This window comes from Hyperolius riggenbachi, chromosome 12 (genome assembly GCF_040937935.1).
Source record: "Hyperolius riggenbachi isolate aHypRig1 chromosome 12, aHypRig1.pri, whole genome shotgun sequence".
In the NCBI taxonomy this organism is placed as follows: Eukaryota; Metazoa; Chordata; class Amphibia; order Anura; family Hyperoliidae; genus Hyperolius; species Hyperolius riggenbachi.
This window is the reverse complement of record NC_090657.1, coordinates 182133359-182153379: the sequence shown is the minus strand read 5'-3', so window position 1 is coordinate 182153379 and position 20021 is coordinate 182133359. Positions and strand designations below refer to the sequence as shown.

The 20021-nt window shown below is 45.2% G+C and overlaps 3 protein-coding genes across 4 annotated transcripts in view; 1 reads left to right on the top strand and 2 right to left on the bottom strand.

Moving 5' to 3' along the window:
* The window catches only part of C12H20orf96 (chromosome 12 C20orf96 homolog), a 201969-nt gene extending 182950 nt beyond the window's left edge, over window positions 1-19019 (bottom strand). The window contains exon 1 of the mRNA XM_068264584.1: window positions 19009-19019. The gene's annotated coding sequence lies outside the window, so the exon portion shown is untranslated. The remainder of the gene's footprint in view (window positions 1-19008) is intronic.
* Window positions 1-20021, top strand: part of HCK (HCK proto-oncogene, Src family tyrosine kinase) — a 292459-nt gene that overhangs the window by 121707 nt on the left and 150731 nt on the right. The gene's annotated exons all lie outside the window — the stretch shown is intronic.
* The window catches only part of TBC1D20 (TBC1 domain family member 20), a 29077-nt gene continuing 12014 nt past the window's right edge, over window positions 2959-20021 (bottom strand). Inside the window, exons 2-8 of the mRNA XM_068264581.1 lie at window positions 17993-18178; window positions 16622-16702; window positions 15501-15687; window positions 12888-12989; window positions 12666-12807; window positions 6906-7093; window positions 2959-3476 (exon numbers count right to left, since the gene is read on the bottom strand). Coding sequence (XP_068120682.1) covers window positions 3221-3476; window positions 6906-7093; window positions 12666-12807; window positions 12888-12989; window positions 15501-15687; window positions 16622-16702; window positions 17993-18178 — 1142 coding nt within the window. The 3' untranslated portion in view covers window positions 2959-3220. The remainder of the gene's footprint in view (window positions 3477-6905; window positions 7094-12665; window positions 12808-12887; window positions 12990-15500; window positions 15688-16621; window positions 16703-17992; window positions 18179-20021) is intronic.

Genomic DNA, 20021 nt, shown 5'->3' with positions numbered 1-20021 from the left:
CTTTTAAAATAACACCAGTAGCCTGACTCTCCTGCTGATCCTGTGTCTCTAATACTTTTAGCCACAGCCCCTCAACAAGCATGCAGATTAGGTGCTCTGACTGAAGTCAGACTGGATTAGCTCCATGCTTGTTTCAGGTGTGTGATTCAGCCACTACAGCAGCCAAAGAGATCAGCAGTACTGCCAGGCAACTGGTATTGTTTAACAGGAAACATCCATATCCCTCTCAGTTTAGTTTCCCTTTAAATGCCCAGACTGGGATGCCATGTGCAACACAAGCCTCTGAAGACGCTCATAGATCGAAACGTTAGGCAGACCGCTGCTCCAACATCGCCACAGCCACACCACAGGATTGCGTAGGTCTTAACTGCAAACCACGTTTTGAGGTCACAGAACTGATTGTAATAATTTGGAAGGATTAAAGCCCTTTTTATGCATCTCATGTGCAGTGCCAGATTTGCCCTCATTACTAGACATCAAGAAAATGTGTGAGTGATTTGCAAGAATATGATTGGCTGATCATGAAGACATGTCACTCCTGCTTCCTGTATAAAGCTAGCCATACAGTGCTCGATTAAGAGCAATGCACATATCCGATCGATCAGTCTCCTATCAGAATCTGATCAATGCGTGATTGATTCCTTTCACATCGATTTTCAATGGATTTATACAGGGAATTAAAATAAAAATAAAAAAAAAAAAAAATCACACAACAGTGTTGCAGTGTTTGACCTAAAAATTCAGTCCAGTCAGATCGATACTTTCAACCAATTTATGGAAAGAGTCGATTGAAATTCAATGGATTGGACATTTTGGGGGAATAATTTAAGATTGAAATAATCTGCTGGGAATTGAACAGGAAAGTTAATATGTGTATCAGGCACCTTAAAGAGGAACTGTCGCGAAAATCCTAAAATTTAAAACACATACAAATAAGCAGTACATTTCTTCCAGAGTAAAAATGAGCCATAAATTACTTTTCTCCCATGTTCCTGTCACTTACAGTAGTTAGTAAAAATCTGACATTACCGACAGGTTTTGGGTTAGTACATCTCTTCATGGGGGATTCTCAACATGGCTTTTATTCTTTATAAAGACATTCCCTTAAAAAGATTTATACAATGATGCTGGACAGCCTCCCTGCTCATCATACACTTTTTTGGCAGTTGAACGGAGCAACTGCCATTCACTAAGTGCTTTTAAAAATAAAGACCCCCCCCCACAACAAGATGGGCTAGTCCAAAATCTGTTGGGAATGTCAGATCTCTACTACTTACTGCAAGTGACAGCAACATAGGAGAAAAGTAATTTATGACTCATTTTACTTGTACTTTTTATTTGTATATGTTTACATGTACTTTAAATTTTAAGATTTTTGCGACAGAGGTCCTTTAAGTCCACCTGGGGAGCAGAGGTACGAGATGATCATGTGGCCTCAACTGGCAAATCACAGATTAACACAGTGTCAATTTTTCCAGCCAATCAGGCGTCCTCAAATTCCAAACATTAAATGATGATCACAATCTAATCACTGTCTCTACTAATCAGATGTTAACCAACCAGATTTATGACAGTCTATTGATCTCTGAAGCAAGACTGGGAGCCATGGTACAGATCGGCAGATCGATTGACAGCTTTCTAGTTCTGCAAAGCATAGAGCAGTACAAAGCTAAACAGAACAGCAGCTTGATTTATTTTTTAGAAGATTTCAGCAGGAATAGTGTGATAGCAGTGATTCAATAACTTCCCATCCAATCGTTTTCTTAATCAGGCAGAAAATCGTTCATTTATATAATGCAGTCACAGTTGACCTGTAGCAAATCAGTTGCCGGAGCCAAATCAATAATTAGGGTCCATTCACACTGCAGTAAAAAATCAGGTTTTCTGAAACACAGAAAAAATGCTAAATTGGATGGTGAGCGCGTCTTGTGTTATGAATACAAAGCGTTTATACTGTCTATCGGAACGTGAACGCAATGCTGGACCTCGGTCACACTATCAATCGGAATGTGAACGCAATGCTGGACCTTGATCATAATGTATCAGAACGTGAACACAATGCTGGACCTCGATCATACGGTCTATCAGTATGTGAACGCAATGCTGGAGCTCGATCATACGGTCTATCAGTACGTGAACGCAATGCTGGAGCTCGATCATACGGTCCATCGGAACGTGAACGCAATGCTGGACCTCGATCATACGGTCTATCAGTACGTGATCGCAATGCTGGAGCTCGATCATACTGTCTATCAGAACGTGAACACAATGCTGGACCTCGATCATACTATCAGAACGTGACTGCAATGCTGGACCTCGGTCACACTATCAATCAGCACGTGAACGCAATGCTGGACCTCGATCATACGGTCTATCAGTACGTGAACGCAATGCTGGAGCTCGATAATACTATCAGTACGTGAACACAATGCTGGAATGCACATGCAACATGGGAGCCTATAGGAACAGGCGGTGTCCGTTTCCACTAGATTGATCACCACATGCAAAACTATGACTCACCAGTCCCGTAGATTCAGTTCCGCCATCGCTGACACCCACCAATTGGTGTGCAGCAGATTGGAGCCCAGCAGAAGCACAGGCAGCCCATTGGTTTGCAAAAAAAACATTGGTTCATGGTGGACCAATGGGAATCCTCCTTGTTGCTAGGTTGAACTCCAGTTGATATTTTTACAATCCTATAGGGAGCCCCATGTTTCTGCCGGGGTCTGATCGGTTTTGGGACAAGGGGAGGAGTCAGCAGAAGCAGTGGACAGTATGGCGGAGGGGTGTGAACAGCGCGGATATGCTTACCACACCGTTTCTGCGTCTGTGTTGTATTGTGAACCGGCCCTAAACCTTTCCATATATTCTCTTGGAGGGTTTCTGTAGAATAAATGGATGATCTCTAGTGGTTAATGTAAGTATTGCAGGGCAGAGGCAATAAGCAGACCTCGCGGGTGGAGTTACATATTTATCATAAAGTGAATGAGGACTCTGTACAGCTATACACAGGTTATTGGTGTGACGGCTCACCCGCCTGTCACTGGAAGCTTGGGTTGTGTCCGTGGGGCACCTCGAAGCAGCGAATGTTAATCTGTAGTGGCGTCTGTAGTGGCAGATGGAGGCAGTTGGGTGCCATGAAGCGGACTTGGTGAAAAGAAGGGGTTAGAGGGGACAAAGGCACTTTCATCCACCCCTGTGAGATGATGGAGGGATCCGGTTATGGGAAAATCTGCAGTTCAAATTTGGGCGCCCACTCCAAGGCACTCTTCACCACGGCCAGGGCCGCCGCTCCCAGAGCTACCGTCAGGCCCATGACCGCCAGCTTCACCAGTCTATTAGTGCGGGGCTTGGTAAGGACGGACTTGGCCGGGTGCTCCGGACGGACAGAGTCTCTGAAACGCCGGCGGAGGACCATGTCTGGCCGCTGCTGGGTGGACGCCAGTTCAAAGTCTTTAAAGGTTGAAACTGCAGTCCTGGAAGAAGAAGAAGAAGAGGTGTGCATTTAAACAGTGATTCCAGGCAACTTGTTTACAATAATTCAGCTTTAAGTGAACATATGAGGTTATCTACAATGCACCGCTACTGAATATGCAAATTATCTCTTTATGCCCCTTGAAAGCCAGGCTAGCATCCAGAACCGCTGGTGTACAGCAAGCCTATAGCTTTAAATTTTACATAACCACATCAACTCCACATGTAGACAGCCGGTTTCGGACTTTTGGTCCTCATCAGTGCATGGCAGGGATTGATGTGCCTCTATGGGATAGGGCTTGGACCAGTACAGAGTAACCAAGCAGCTTGGGGTGACCCAAAACCACAAGGAGAGTATAGCAGACTAAAAGAGACCGAAAAGCCCTACTACTAAAAAAAGCAATGCTTAGTTTGCCTTCTTCTTCTGTTTTAAGACCCACTTGACCCCCACAAGAAGCATGTGTGTGGATTATACATCAATAATAATACTAACAACACTGGTGTTATACTATAATGCACTGCAGGAAGGACTTTGGTGTGCCACTCACTTCAGCGGTCATTTAACCCAACAGCAGCTTCAAATGAAATGCTTCGTTTGAAAGCTGCTGGTGCAGTGACAGCCTCTGTCAGCATAACTTGTTTGGCTGCCTAGTGCAGCCAAACCAGTGTGTGGCAGTTAAGAAGTTATATTTACCTGCTCCAGACGGCTTACAGTCTTCCTCCACCCGCGGCTCTGAACGTTCAGCATGACTTCTGGGTCCTGATCACATCATATCATGAGACCGTGTCAGCATTACAGAGCCACCTGGTGGTGGAAGAAGCTCTTCCATCACCCCTTTTCCACCACCGGGTGGCGCTGTAAAGCTGACATTGTCCCCTGGATCCTGATCACAGCATATCAAGTGATTGGAACCGAGAAAACCTGCCGGGAGAACGTTGCCGTGGTGGTGGAAGAAGAAGCCGATCCCGCCATCTGGACAGGTAATTATAAAAGCTCCCAGTTGCCCACTCGGCAAACCCTGCCAGGCTGAGGAAGACACACTTCCCCAGCGGCAGGAAATGTTTACTTTATTTGGCTGCTAAAAGTTTAAAGCGACCCCAAAGTGACCTGAAAAAAAAAAAAAAAAAAAAAAAAAATTTCGATACTCAGCTATGTAGAGGGAAGGTTCTATATCCCGTAGATTAATCCAAAGTCGGGTCCGCACACAATCAGGTCTATGGAACCAGAGATTTACTGCTCCATAATATGACCACAAAGGCATATGATCTTCCCTCGGGGTGTGATCATATCATGGAACAATACATTTTTGGTTCCTTGAACCTGCTCGTGTCCAGACCCTACTTTGGATTTCATTTGCTGCAAGGTCCAGCACTAGGTCTCTTGCTGAAGATATAGTGAAGATGTAGGATCCTTTGGAACGCTCTGTATCCCATAGAGGCTTCCTGGTCCTTTCTCTGTTTCCTCTTCCCCTGCTGTCCCGTTCAAATGTGGCGTCTTCGAGACTCCTTTTTAAGCTTTGGAAGCTCTTGCGACCCCAAGTACTTCTGAAGATGGGCACATCCGTACTTTGCGAGCGCAGTATAGATCCGCTCGTCTTCAGAAATACTCAGGGACACAAGTACTTCTGAAGGCGGCCAGAGAAGGGCCAAAGACGTATTTGACCAGCAGGTTGAATAATTTCACCAGGTGGACTCCGCAGGAATGAGGACACTGAGGGAGGATCGGGAAGGCTCTGTGGGATCCAGAACCTTCCCTCTAAAGGTACCCATACATCTAGCGACTTCGGCGGCAGGTCGACCAAGAGACAGATCTCACTCTGATCAAATCTGAACAGAGAGATCTGTTGGACGCCATAAACCACAGGCTGATTCCAGCATGAAATCTTGCAGGAATCGGCCTTGTGACACTGCCCCTTGGCTGCTTTTCCCCCTAATGTTTTATGCCCCCCCGTCTCCGTGCAGTTATACATCACCTGTCACACTATCAGTGCTGCCGCTGTCCTTGTACTTCTGTATTTGCGCCCTCACGTGGTTCCCGGGGCTATAGCAGATTGGGCACGTGTGTAACATCACACACATGCTTTATGTGCTATATGCCACTAGTCACAAGTGGCCCGAATGCGGAAGTACGAGGACAGAAGCAGCGCAGACAGGCGACGGTCACAGGGGGGGAGGGGGGGGGCTTAAAACATTAACAGTATACAGTAGAGAAGGAGTCAGCTGGCACTCGATGCCGGCTGGCTTCCAGCAGTCTGCCCTCTGGAAATGTAGTGTGCACCAGCCAAACAATAGTGATCAGGAATAGTAGAACAAAACAGCGCTGGGCACCATCTGCATCTTCTTCCAGTGAAAAATGTATTAGCAGACTATACATACAGAGTATTAAGCCAAGGGGGTATTAGGTCTTACAGCCATTTCACAGTTACCCGCTTCCTCAGAGACCAAAGGAGTCCTTTGGTCTCTGAGGAAGCGGGTAACCGTGAAACGGCTGTAAGACCTAATACCCCCTTGGCTTAATACTCTGTATGTATAGTCTGCTAATAAATGGTTCACTGGAAGCAGATGCAGATGGTGCCCAGCGCTGTCTTGTTCTTCTATTCCTGCATATAACATTAAAAGGAGACAGCCGCTGGGGCCATCTGTTGCATTTGTCGTTCGCGATTAATTGCACGCCATTACTGACGCACCTGATCGAGCATGTCGTCCTTAGATTTTCCAGCATGTCTGATCGATACCTGCCACCAATTTTGGCATGCGTAGGTTGATCATGCATGCTCTTGGCAGCACTGATTTTCATACAAATAGAATCGGTCGGTCGATAGGCAGTTAAAGAGACTCTGAACTCTCCTAAAAATTAGGTTTTTACTTTAAAAACCTATAAACATAATTGCCCTTCCTAAAATGCAGCATCCCCGTGGCTAAAAACTCCATAAATCACCCCTAACTCCCCCAGCAAAATCCATAACTTTATGGTCATGGATTTAGCTGCCCTAAGGAGGCAGAGCTTTGGGCTGTAGCTCTGCCTCCATACGCGTCAATCAGCAATGATCGCCACCTTTCCCCCGCCCCACTCATTAAAGGAAGACAGAGGGGCGGGGAGAGGCGGCAGAAAAGCTTTGCCTCTTTGCGGAAGGTGCCCCGCGTTGTGCCCCAGGGAATTTGGGGTGATTTATGGAGTTTTCAGCCTCAGGGATGCGGCTTTTGAAAGTAAAAATCTCATTTTTTGGAGACTACAGAGTCTCTTTAAGTCAAGTAATCTATGGGAACCTTAAGACTTTTTATTATTCCTCAATTCCAGGTTGCTTTAATTGGCCAATGTTTTTTTACTGGCCAAATTCCGAGGTGCGTACATTTTGCATTCAGTCAGCGTGCCAGCTGTAATTATTAGTGTAGTGCTGAGCATGTCTCTGAAGATGGCTGCCCGCACTCACCTCTCGGCCTGGTGCTGTTGTGCAGCTTCCCTGGACAGCTCGGAGGGCGGAAACTGAACAAAGAGGTCCCCGGCTCGGCTGATGAGAGTCTCGTAGGGAAGGTCTTGTGGGATCTGTGACAGAAGATGGTGTACTGAGGCCATGTCACATTCGCAGTCTAGCACCTCCTCCTCTCTGTGCAGCACAATCTGCAGAAAGTGACACGAGGGACACACTTTAAGTAGGTGTGCGGAGGAGAAACCCTTCATATTGCCCACCGCACCCCAGTAATATATCAATAGTGAAAACCTGAGCTATTTTAGGTAAAAATACAACCCTAAGCTAATAATACAGTATAATCTCTTAAAATAGTAAACTCTTATATAGTAAACATTTGAGTATAGTAAACTAAATGTCTAGGTCCTAGCCAAGCCCCATTATAAGTATAGGAAAGTAACACCTGGTATAGTAAACCTTGATATAATAGAACTGTTATATTGAACCTGTTTTTCAGCCCCTGTGGTATTTTGTATCTGGCTATAGTGGAAAGTGGGCTGGCGCATGCAACATACGTCAGTCAGAGACCCATGAGCCGTGGTCAGTGAGCAGGTAGGCAGCCACTTGTAGCCTGCTCACTATCTGCACACTACTCTGGGCCTGCATGGATTACTTCAAAAGCACCAGCCAGTGAGACCTATGCTTCCTGTGTAAGCTGCAGCCTGATTAGAGAGAATAGCCTGTCATCTGTGACTTGCTTGTGCATGGCTGCAACACTACACCATCATCCAGGCTGCACAGAAATGTGTACCGAGGAGCACACTATCAGTACTGCACCTGCAATAACTGGTGAAACCTATGCTTCCTGTGCAAGCTGAGGGAATTGCCTGTCATCTGTGGGTTGCTTGTGCATGGTTGCATCAACCAGACTGCACAGACAAGTGGACAAAGGAGCACACCTTAAAGGGACTCCGAGCAGTGCAGAAACTATGGAAAGATGCATGTCATTTTAAAGCTCTCTTTCTCCTCTTTCCAATGATATAGAAATCGTCGCCCTACGCCTTTTAGTTTTCGCTATTTCCGCGATTGAAATTGCCACAGCCGCGATTTCAGTCACGAAAATAGCGAAAACTAAAAGGCATAGGGCGACGATTTAGGTGTCGCCAGAAAGAGGAGAAAGAGAGCTTTAAAATGATATCCATCTTTCCATAGTTACTTGTATTACACAGGACGACTTTTTCCTAAAGTCAGCAGCTCCAGTCTGCTGAATGGAGCTGCTGACACTGGAGAAAGTGTCGCCCTGTGTAATATCGTATATATGTAAATCGTCGCCCTACGCCTTTTAGTTTTCGCTATTTTCGCGATTGAAAACGCAGCCGCAGCAATTTCAATCACGAAAATAGCGAAAACTAAAAGGCGTAGGGCGGCGGTTTATATATCATTGGAAAGAGGAGAAAGAGAGCTTTAAAAGGATATGCATCTTTCCATAGTTTCTGCACTGCTCGGAGTGCCTATAAGTACTGTACCTGCATTAACCTTAGAGACCTATGTTTCCTGTGCAAGCTGTTGAGTGATCACTGAATGCAATTCCCTGCATATTGTGCATTTTGATTTAGCTTACTGTGCTGAGGCATTAAAAAATGTCTCCCAATTAACTAAATTAAGATCCAGTATTGTAGTATACTTTCTGTGCTTGAGTATGACCATTTCTGATATAGTTACCGTAACTACTTTCCTGACCCCTTTGAGTTTACTATAAAGGGATTCTACTGTATTGCAAGCTTCCAATAAATGGACGAGGCAAAGAAACATAAGCAAACGCAAATGTGGTCTAGACATTAGTTGGTCGCTTATCTAGTCTCAGCCACTGCGAAAGACATTCTGGACTCCTGTTGTGACCTTGTGCACAGCTTTGCACTCTCAGTGTCACTGCTGCCCTCACAGCCTGCCATTGACTGCTTCATATGGGTTGCTTCAGGTCATGTGGCCAAATTGTATAAATAAAAAATAAAAACAACATTTGGGTACCATGCTAAGCTCTAGGAATATAAGAGGATATATTTACATTTGTACATGAAGATGTACTTTAACAACACCTTATATTTAAACCCTGACAGGTTCACTTAAATTAAAGAAAAAGTATAAGGATTATTCACCCCTGAGTTCTTCTCCAAACTAAAAAATCCACCTCAACTGCTGCTCCCCTGCAAATCTTTACACTGGCTCCTTCCACCACTCAGCTGCTGCTCCTCTGCAAATCTCCACACTGGGTCCTCCCTCCACTCGCCTGCAGATTATTTCTGCAAATCTCCACACTGGGTCCTCCCACTGCTGCTCCTCTCTGCAGATCTGTACACTGGCTTCAATCTCACATTGCTCCTCTTTAACTCACAGCCCTTACGATCCGTACACAGGCCTAACAAACGTTGCAGAAAACAGACGACCAACTTTACTGGCGATGTTGTTGAAAAGACGTTGTTTTTCGCACACCAATGTTGCAAACAACCAACTCATGTAAATACTGCGCATGCAAGCAGAAATTACATTATGCATGACATGTCTGCATTCAGTAGAACAATGTTGTTCAAACGACCTTGTAAACACTAGGCAACTGCACGATTTCTTTCCAACCGTTGTCTGAGTTGATCCAGTTTATGGATCGAGCAAAATGCCCGATGTCGGTCCCTCGTACATTTGTGCGCACGATTGTTGTCCAACACAGAAAAATCTCTCTCTTGTCAGACACGCCAAAAGACTTTAGTTTAGCGTGGGTACAAACCTTTATACTATATAAAAATGCATACTCCAACAAGCCTAAGTTCTAACTTAGGCCATTCCCTCTCCAAACCCCCTCCCAATTCCTTTAGATTGTAAACTTGCAAGGGCAGGGCTCTCCCACCCTTTTGTGTCTTGCAATTTGTTATACATTTAATTCATCATTAATTTGTCACTGTAATTACCAATTCTGTATATTTTATCAGTGTCAGTATTTGGTGTACACCATTGTCTGTATTATTATGTACCCCATGTTTGTTTCTTACTTTGTACAGCCCCATGGAATATGTTGGTGCTTTATAAATTAATAATATACTCCTACATACAGTTCCAAGACTTCCTTAGGGCTGTAATTCCCCCCCCCCCTCCTCTAGAATTTCATCCCTCATCCCATTAGGCTTTAAAGGGACTCAGAGCTCAAAGAATAAACAAAATTGGTACTTGCCTGGGGGCTTTCTGCAGCCCACCGTGGGTCGGGAGGTCCCCCGACTCCTCTCCAGGTCCCTCCGCCGCATACCACACCGGCGACACTCGGGCCGGGTGTCGGGCTCCCACTACCTGAACCATGACGCTCTTTGTCATGTCCGCCGCTGCGTGTCATCATGGCGGCCCGCGTGACAGTACTGCGCATGACGCGCAGCAGCCGACGTGATGACGAAGAGCGTCCCGGTTCAGGAAGTGGGAGCCCGACACCCGGCCCGGGTGTCGCCGGTGCGGTATGCGGCGGAGCGACCGGGAGAGGAGACGGGACGATGCCGGGGGACCTCCCGACCTACGGTGGGCTGCAGAAAGCCCAAGGTAAGTACCAATTTTGTTTATTTTTAGGAGGTCAGGGCCCCTTTAACACAATTAAAAAAATATATAGAATAAAGTCCTCAGAACGCACCTCCTCAAATTCTCCTACCTATCTTGCTATCTGGGGATACACAATGAGTTTTTTCAGCAGATTTACTGTCCCATCGATTTTCTGAACAATTTCTATTCACTTCTATGAAAAAAATTGTTCAGAAAAACGTCTGAAATCACATTGAACCTGTGGGAAATGATCTATCAATCCATGTTTCTGCTAAAAAAAACTCATTGTGTATTCCCAGCATAACATCCACCTATCCACATTTTCCTTGCCTATTGTATAGTTTGTTCCCCCACTTCTCACACTGTTGGTCAGAGCCCTCTGTCCTTCCTGGATCACAGCAGTTATCTATCTACTGTATATACTCGAGTATAAGTCTAGAAATTTAGGTCTGATTCACTTCATAAAAGTATAGGGGGTCGGCTTATACACGAGTCACAGGCAACACTAAGCACACTGAGTAATGTGTGTACTAATAGTGACATTCCCATTTGCAGCAATTACCCAGTGGTACTTTGAGGAAAAGAAATGCCAAGAAAACACAGGTCTGAAAGTCCTGGCCACAACAATTAACAAGGAAAGGGACAGGAGGGAAATACTGGGCTGCATAAAAGGGAGTGAATAATTGCAGCACTTGTGGGCCTGAAGGAGGTATTGGCTGCACTTAAGGGACAGGAGGGGTTGATGGCTGCAATACTGTATGCAGTGTAGTCATTAACCCCCTCCTGAGCTCCAAGTGCAGCCATTAACTTTGCTGGGAAGACTTATACTTGAGTCAATAAAAAATTCCAGCTTAAGAGGGTTAAATATTGGAGTCGACTTATACACGAGGTCGATTGTATTCCAGTATATACGGTAGGTTTGTAATCTGCAACCCACAGTCCTTGCACAGCGCTGCTTGACATGTCAGAGATTTATAAATGCCAGGTAACAATAATAATTATTGACATACAAAAAGAGAGATCTGGCAACAAAAGCCTGAACAGGTTTACATTTGTGCTTGGAATTGGGATTGCCTGTAACTTTGGTTAGTTATTTATTTATAATTAACATTTATTTTTAAAGAGGAACTTTAATCCAGATTGAAACTTTATCCCAATCGTTAAAGGGGAACTTCAGCCTAAACAAACATACTGTCATTAAGTTACATTAGTTATGTGAATTAGAATAGATAGGTAATATAATCTCTTACCAACCCTGTTTTTAAAAAACAGGCAAATGTTTGTGATTCATGGGGGCAGCCATCTTTTTGGTTGAAAGGAGGTGACAGGGAGCAGGTGACACAGTACCAACTGTCCTGTGTCCTGATTACCCCTCCCAGCTGCACACCCTAGGCTTCAAATGTCAAATTCAAAATGTAAAAAAAAAAAATTGCACCAAAACAGCAGAACGAGAATAATAACATCAGAAATCCCATCATGCTTTGCACAGCATCAGGGGAAAAATGCCCGGGCAGTTTTCTTCCGTGCAGCTAAAAATGAGGCTTGTATAAGAGAAACAAAGTTCTGATGCTGTGAAACTGTTAAAGAAACACCAGGCTTTTTCAGTGCTGCGGAGTCGATTTTTAGTCTGGAGGGTCACTTTAACCTTTCCCACAAATAATCTTTACCTTTTATTGAATAGATCATCAGGACACGTCTGTGTGGCTGATATTGTGGTGAAACCCCTCCCACAGTGTGATGTCACGCCCATGGCCCTGGCTCCTGTCTGTGAACCTCATTGCATAGTGGGAAATAACAGCTGTTTCTGAGTGCCAAGCAAGCTATATTTATATACACAACCTTTCAGTCTATCACATTGTTATTGGGTGGGTTCATAGAGAAATGCAATTTGTGCTGTTTTTTTTTTCCTATGCCTGCTGACCTGCAGGTTCACAGTGGACCTAACAACATGAACTAATAACACGGCAGGTGTTAATATCAATAATTCATTGATCTATCTTCTATTTTTTTAACTTCTCAGCAATGTCTTGATTTATTTTTGTGTAAAGTTTCTCTTTAAAATGTCACTACAGCAGTAGGTGGGCTTTAAAAACTAGGCTGTCGTCAAACCAGCCACTGCTGTCGTCACAGTAACCCATCTGGTCAGTGCTTTTTGTTCACCTTGAGGGGTAGCTATCTAACCAACACGGGATGTCAGTAAATGGCAGTCCTTACCACAGCAGCAAAGTAGATGGGCATGAGTGGGTGACACGCCAGGAAGAAGTCATACAACCTCACCACATGCCTGAAATCAGACAAGACGTGCCCAAACCAGGTGATGAGCCAGCTCAGGGCAAATATGGTACCCACCTCCGCCCTGCCAGGAACAGAAGACAGGGTGAGCAATGAGGCTGTACACACATGGCAGATAAGTATGGCACCACGGGCGGCAATTACCTCTGCATGAAGTCATACAGTTCTGGGTTCACCCGCTCTATAATGGGCATCAGGTAGTTCAGGATGTGTTTGGTGTTATCCATGCTAGGATCCATGAAGTCTCTGTGAGAGAAAACAGATTAGCAACGCAGCTACAGAATTCTTATGTATATAGCAGTGACATCTTCTGCAGCACATTACAGAGTACATAGTCATGTCACTGACTGTCCTCAGAGGAGCTCACAATATAATCCTACCTTAGTCCTAGTGTAATGTCCTACCATATTATTATTATTATGTATTTATATAGCACGGACATCTTCTACAGCGCTTTACAGAGTACATAGTCATGTCATTGACTGACATGAGGAGCTCACATTTTCCGAAAAGCATACACTTTACCTTAGGTCATTCCAACTTTGACCTAAAGCCAAGTTACAGTCCTTATTAGATAACCTAAACCACACTGCTTCCATGCATTGCGTTGTAATGATTATTGTACACTACCCCACCTCTTTTTCTCCACCATTCCTTTAGATTGCAAGCTCACAGGGGCAGGGCTCTCACCCTATTGTATCTCAGAATTTGTTATACATTTTATTTATCATGTTACTTCTGTCACTGTAATTACTAATTCTGTATTTTGTACCAATTCTGTATTTTGTATATTGGTGTATACCATGGTCTGTATTATTATGCACCTCATGTTTGTCTTTTGCACAACGCCACAGAATATGTTGCCGCTTTATAAATCAATAATAATAATAGTTTAAAAGGAAATAAATATGCCTCCATATCCCTCTCACTTCAGATGTTTCAAGACCACTAATGGTTTCTTTATCAAGGCATTGAACATCAGGAAATGAATCTGAAAACAAAAACAAATATACATGCAAACAATATAAAAGAAGAAAAAAAAATGTAAGCGTATAAAGTATATTAATTTCAGGTCGAAACATTTTTCCCAAAGAACTTCTAAAAAGTGAAGGTCAGAGGTGAATAAAAATGAAAAATCTACTTACCTGGATCCTCCTCCAGCCCCTGGCAGCCGTCCTGTGCCCTCGCCGCGGCTCCCGGTCCCCTCCGGTGCAGATGCCAGGTCGGCATCTTACTGCGCTCCGGCATGTGGCTCACTGAGTCGCATTGACCTCATCCGGACTGTACTGTGCAGACGCCTGCGCACTACAGTCCGGATGACGTCAGCACGACTCCGTGAGCCTCTTGCTGAGGCGCAGTAGATGCCGACCTGGCATCTGCACCAGAGGGGACCGGGAGCCACCGTAGCTGCGGAGAGGGCACAGGGTGGCTGCCAGGGGCTGGAGGAAGACCCAGGTAAGTAGATATTGTTTTTTGATTACTTCGAACCTTCCCTTTAAGAACAGTAGTAAAATGAGGAATAAGCAGTGCTATGGGTTGATGTTTCATGTCCACCAGTTGTCACAATCATCTACTACCCCACTTCCATAGATTAATTTTTAGCAGAAAGCGTGGTTATCACCAGTAAAGAATCAGAGGCAGAAAGATCAGGGAGTTTTGCAAGATGCTTTGCAGGTTCTGGGTACTTTTATAGATCAGCAATGAGAGACGGGATTGCTTGTGGAACTTCAACTCCTGAGATCAACAGGGGGACCCTCTAGAATTAGTAGCTGCACACCAGCTGTAAGTTAAGGTGGCCATACATCTAGTGATTTTACAGGTAAATTGACCATCCAATTTGATAATTGTTTTGAATCGGATCAAAATCAGAACCACAACATGGCAGTCCGATCGATGATTCGCTCTGAAATCGGTCTATTGCATTGATCGGACTTGCTGGAAAATCTCAGTGAAAAGTGCTTGAGTGGGTGCACAAAGTAAACGTTTGATAACTCGGCGGCCAGTGTACACGGCGGACCCCTGGCCGATGTCCCCCTTCCCAAGTGTAAAATCTAATCCCCCCCCCCCCCCCCCAAATGGGGGCCTGTGCAGTGTAAAATGTCACCTGTTCCGCTGTCACGGCTCCTGACCTTATCCACAGTCACCCCGCTGTGGCAGCAGGCGCGTGTGTGTGACATCATATGGGTGACAGTGGAGGAGACCAAGGCCCATATGCAATTAACTTTTTCTCCTGTGTTTTCTCCTTGGTGATATTTTCAGACTTGTCAATAAAATGCCCTTCAAACCACCAGCAAGGAAGAAAATACTGAAAAGGATTTTGACAGTACTTTTCACCTCCTTTTTGGTACTTTTCCAGTTGTAAAGTGCTAAAAAGTAAGTTTAAATTGAAGATTAACAATTTTCTCAAAAAAAAAAAAAAAAAAAAAAACCTCAAGAGAAAAAGTTCATTGCACATGGGCCCAGGCATGCTCCTGGCACCGGAACAGGAGACTATGCAAGGCAACAGGGGGGGGGGGGGGGGGAGGAATGAAGACGACAACAACGCTTACACTTGGGGCGTCTCTAGGCCGATTCCTGATACATTTCATGCCATGATCTATTGGGAGTTTGCGTGCGGTGTAATCTGCAATCAGATTCGATCAGAGAGATCTGTCTCTTAGGATCATACATAGATGGATGTATGCGTATTTATATACAGAATATTGCCAAGCTGTAACCAGAGACCCGAAAAGGGCATGAAGGCGCACACAGACCCACCTCAGGTGATGTGTGGAGAGTTTATCCACCAGCAGAGTGGCCAGCGGCCCTCCCACCACCAGCAGGAAAGTGACTACAATATCGTGATATCCCTGGTAATAGTGCAGCTGGGAGTTTGGAGCCAGCACCTGCAGGATGATGTCAATCAGCTGCTCCTGCAAATCTTCCCGCTCCTTTAAAGGCATCCCTGAGAGGCAAAAGCAGACAGAGCAGCCCATGTTTAAGAGAAGACAGAGAAAACACACACCTCACCGCCCCCCCCCCCCCCCCCCCCTTCTTTCACCCCTCCCACCACCAAGATAAACAGCAAGGATGGGACACACACTGCTACAGCTAACTTGTCATGGCCGACAGATATTTGGGCCTTTTTGTGAACTTCCAGGGTACAGAGGTCAGCAAGTTGGTGACCCTCGATCAGGCACATACAGGAAGATAGAAATTAGAACGCTATATACTTTTCTTAGTTTAGCGACTAAATGGTGGAGCCATGGCTTCCTCATTTTCCCTCAGCTAAAAAAAATGCTAACTTTCAGTATGGATGCTATTTTCAGTTTTTGTGGCAGAGACAGGCAAGCTCTCCTCATGACAGTTTTCATCTGTGGCGAGTTACGTCCACTAACATCTTGCTGAATGTGGTCCCTCTTTACATCGGGGCTGTGCAGCTCTTCTTCCTACAGCGGAGCCGCATGCGCAGAACCACGGAGCCTGTGGCTCACTGCGCATGCATGGGTGGGCTGGGTCTGCTATTGTGCGGCCACTCTGGGATAAGAAGAGCTGCAGAGCCCTGATGATTTGCAACAATGCCTTGTCAGTAATCGACACATCGCAAAAAGCGTTTGCATGGCCACGCCTACGCAGAAGAGCCCGACTGATTCGACTGAATGAGGATTACCGGGGCCCATACCAGGCGAACAGAGCCACCCGGGAGGACGGCGAGGGAGGCACCAGTGGTCATACGGCTGGAGGAAGCCGTAAGTATCATTTCTTTTACCCCCTTCCGTCTCAGGTTCTCTTTAAGCTCTGAGAGTGCCGACAGCGATGCTCCTGGCAGTGTATTCAATGCCCATCCTTGTTATTCACATTTACCTCCTAGAACCCCAACTATTACTCTCACATCCTACCTGGTGGGAATCGTCGCAGTGAGCGCCGGACATCCAGCAGGACTTGATTGTAGTCTTTATTGTCGACTCGCAGCTCAGGTCCTGCACAGACCAGATTTTAGGACATTTAGCAAAACAAGCATGCAGCAGAAACAGATGCTTAAGATAGAAACGTAGTCAAAAATATATACAGTATATCCTTTATGAGAGAGCAGACAGGTTTGCAGATGCTGCTTTTGCTGTTACCCCTTAAAGTGAACCCGAGCCGAAACTCAGATTCAAAATCAGATACTTACCCTGAAGAAAGGGAAGCCTCAGGATCCTATTGAGCCACCCATTGCTAAATGCAGGCCCCCTTTCACATTGGGGGTCGCACAGCTCCTCTTCCTCGATCATGGCCGCACACTAGCCGTGTGAGCATGCGTGGGCGTGCTCAGTCGGCTATAAACCAGGAAGAGGAGAGGCGTGGCCCCAATGTGATTAGCGACAATGCCTTGTGCTCGTACAGAAGCAAGGCCATGCAAAGTGCGGTCTCTACGTATCTCTCCAGCGGCTGCCAGAGAGATACGTAGAGGGCGCACTTCTCTTGCACAAACTGGCTGAAGTTACGGGACTGGATAACGGAGCTGGAGAAGGCTGAAGACAACAGCGTGGGAGCAATCCATGCGAATGAGGCTGGAGAAAGCCCCAGGTATGTATAATTGTTAATCAGCTTTGGTACACTTTAAATCAACATCTGATTTGCATATGCTTGTTCAGGGTTTACAGCTACAAGTACTAGAGGCAGGGGATCAGCAGAACAGGAAGGCAATGTGAAAGGTTTTCAATGGAATATTAAATTAAATATGGCAGCCTCCATATTCCTCTCAGTTCAGGCGCACTTTAATGATAGAAATTGGAACACTTCTCCTGTTTGGCATACTGCGTTGCGCAATTTGATAAACGCCCCGCAAGACAAAGTGAATCTGAAGGATACTTACCTAAGGAGAGGGATGGCTCTGGGACCGTTCTCCTCCCGGTCCCCTTCTTTGGCCTCAGGCTTCTCAGTTTAAATCTCCCAAGGTGGGAGACTTCGGCAATCTTCAGAAGCACTCGGGCTTTCTAAGACGGGCGGCTGTGCGCTGCGCATGCACCAGTGCGTGAGAGAGGGCGCCCACGCATGCACAGGACAGAGCAGGCCATCTTCAGAAGCCCCAACAAAGTGGAGGAGAGCAGTCTATGACAGGTGGGTTATAGACTGCTAACGGGGGTGCCTGTGTGGGAAGTCGGGCACCAGGAGAGGAATGGGAAGGCTCTATAGGACTCACGCTCCTTAGGTAAGTATCTGTTTTTTCTCTTAAAATTTCCCTTTAACAAAAATCAGAAGTTTGCGCTGCGGTTATGTCAGCCTACCTGGGGGTGGGGGCAGCTCATCTGTGTTGACATTCAGCAGTTTAGGCCATACTTGGCAGCGAATCTCGTCGGTCAGCAGCCCTCCCTCGCTGATCGCCATCCTCCGCAGCGTGGCCACATCAGGGGGGTCCTTGCTGAGAGCTTTCTGGATGTCAGCGAGTTTACGGCGCCGGCGGAATTCACTGCCTTTAGGGGAAATAAAAGCATAAACAGCAACATTAGTGACAGAAAACACAATTTATTGCTGTAACCTGCAGTAACTACAGTGTTCTCCCCAGGCTCTTTTAGCCGGGTGCTCCACCCAGCTAGATTTGGTGACCAACCGGCTGTCATCGGCTCAGTTCCTCACCTCCTCCTATGCTGTAAGCAGAGTTGCCCTTCATTTTCATCTCGCCCCACCTGGCTACTTTTTCATGCCACCCGGCTTAATTTCATGCCACCCGGCTGGAAAAAAATTCTGGGGAGAACACTGAACTATGATGTATAATGACATGGAAACCGTTTCACAAGCGAAATGATGCTCACCTCATGCTGCAGTTAGTAACAGGGCTGTGGAGTCAGTACGACAATCATCCGACTCCAACTCCAAAGTTTATGATTCCACTGACTCCCAACTCCTCTAATTTGCATACAGCAATCTTGTTGATTCAAAGTATGTAACATAAAAGTAATTTCTTCACTGCCAAAGCTTAGTAATTTTAAAGCTATATTAAGATGCCAATTTGCTTTTGAGAACAAAAAGCTTCTGGCCAGGAAGCTGACACTCTACCCTGTTGGCCAGGCACTGCCAACGTGAATTCCCTGCCACATTGGCCTCAATTCACCAGAGGAGAGTTAGTAAGAGATAAAAGGTTGGTATTTTATCTCATGCTGTATTTTAACACTTTGTTTGCAATTCACCACTGTGCGAGGATAGAGAGAGGAGTGTTCGGTAGCAGGCGATAATGGTGCGATATGGATGCGAAAACCGATAAACGGTCGGTAGTTATGCGGTGTTAATGATTTGCATGCAATACTTTGCCTCTGTAGATGCTGGAAGTAAAGCATTGTGGGTAGGAGGAGGAGCTTATTACCAGCACGTGACCGCAGAGAGTTTCCCTCCCTGTTTTTTGACCTTCTCCTTCCATTACAAATCCCTCCCTCCGTTCTGCATACTAAGCAATATTAAGCATTTACAATATTAAGTGGATGAACGAAACAGAGGAGGTATTTGGATACATTTTCGCGCTCACTCCCGATGAAAAATTTATCCAGATTCCTCCTTCGTTTTGCCCAGCCACTTCATATTGTAAATGCTTAATATTGTAAACGGGCTGCTCTCTGGTGCCTGAAATAAGTACAGCATAAGCCGTTACTGTGTGCTGCTAGTAAACTAGCTGCAGAGTGAGCTGCAGCAGCTGTGCGAAAAAACACATATTGCCAGGTACATGCAGGAGATAAATAGATCTAAAATAATGAATGGCCACACCCCCTTTTTTCGTGGTGAATTGTGATTTTGAGAAAAAATAACGAGTAACCAGGGCTGTGGAGTCGGAGTCGTGGAGTCGGGCAATTTTGGGTGCCTGGAGTCGGAGTCGGGAAAAAATGCACCGACTCCGACTCCTAATGAATTTGTAACTGTAATTAAAATAGAAAATATGATAAAATGTTCTATTTCTCAGATAATAGTCATTAAAAATAATGTATATATACAGTATATATACACAGTAATAGCTGTGCTTAGTCCACAAAAATGAAATAAACCAATCAAAATTAGTTACTTGTGCTGCTTCAATAAAGCAGTCCCCGTATTTTTAAGGTCAGATATACATATCTGATTGTGACTGTATACATGATGTGTACACAGGAATCTTTTATATATACTAAATAACATCTATGCTGTAAGAATAAAGCCTGATGTGTAGCCGTGTCACTAATAGAGATGGTCAACGAGATGGAAATAATTCTGCATTGATGCTGATTTATGCAAATGCATGCACTCCCTTTGCTGATGAAATCAAATAATTTGATATGTTGTTAAAATTTGGTT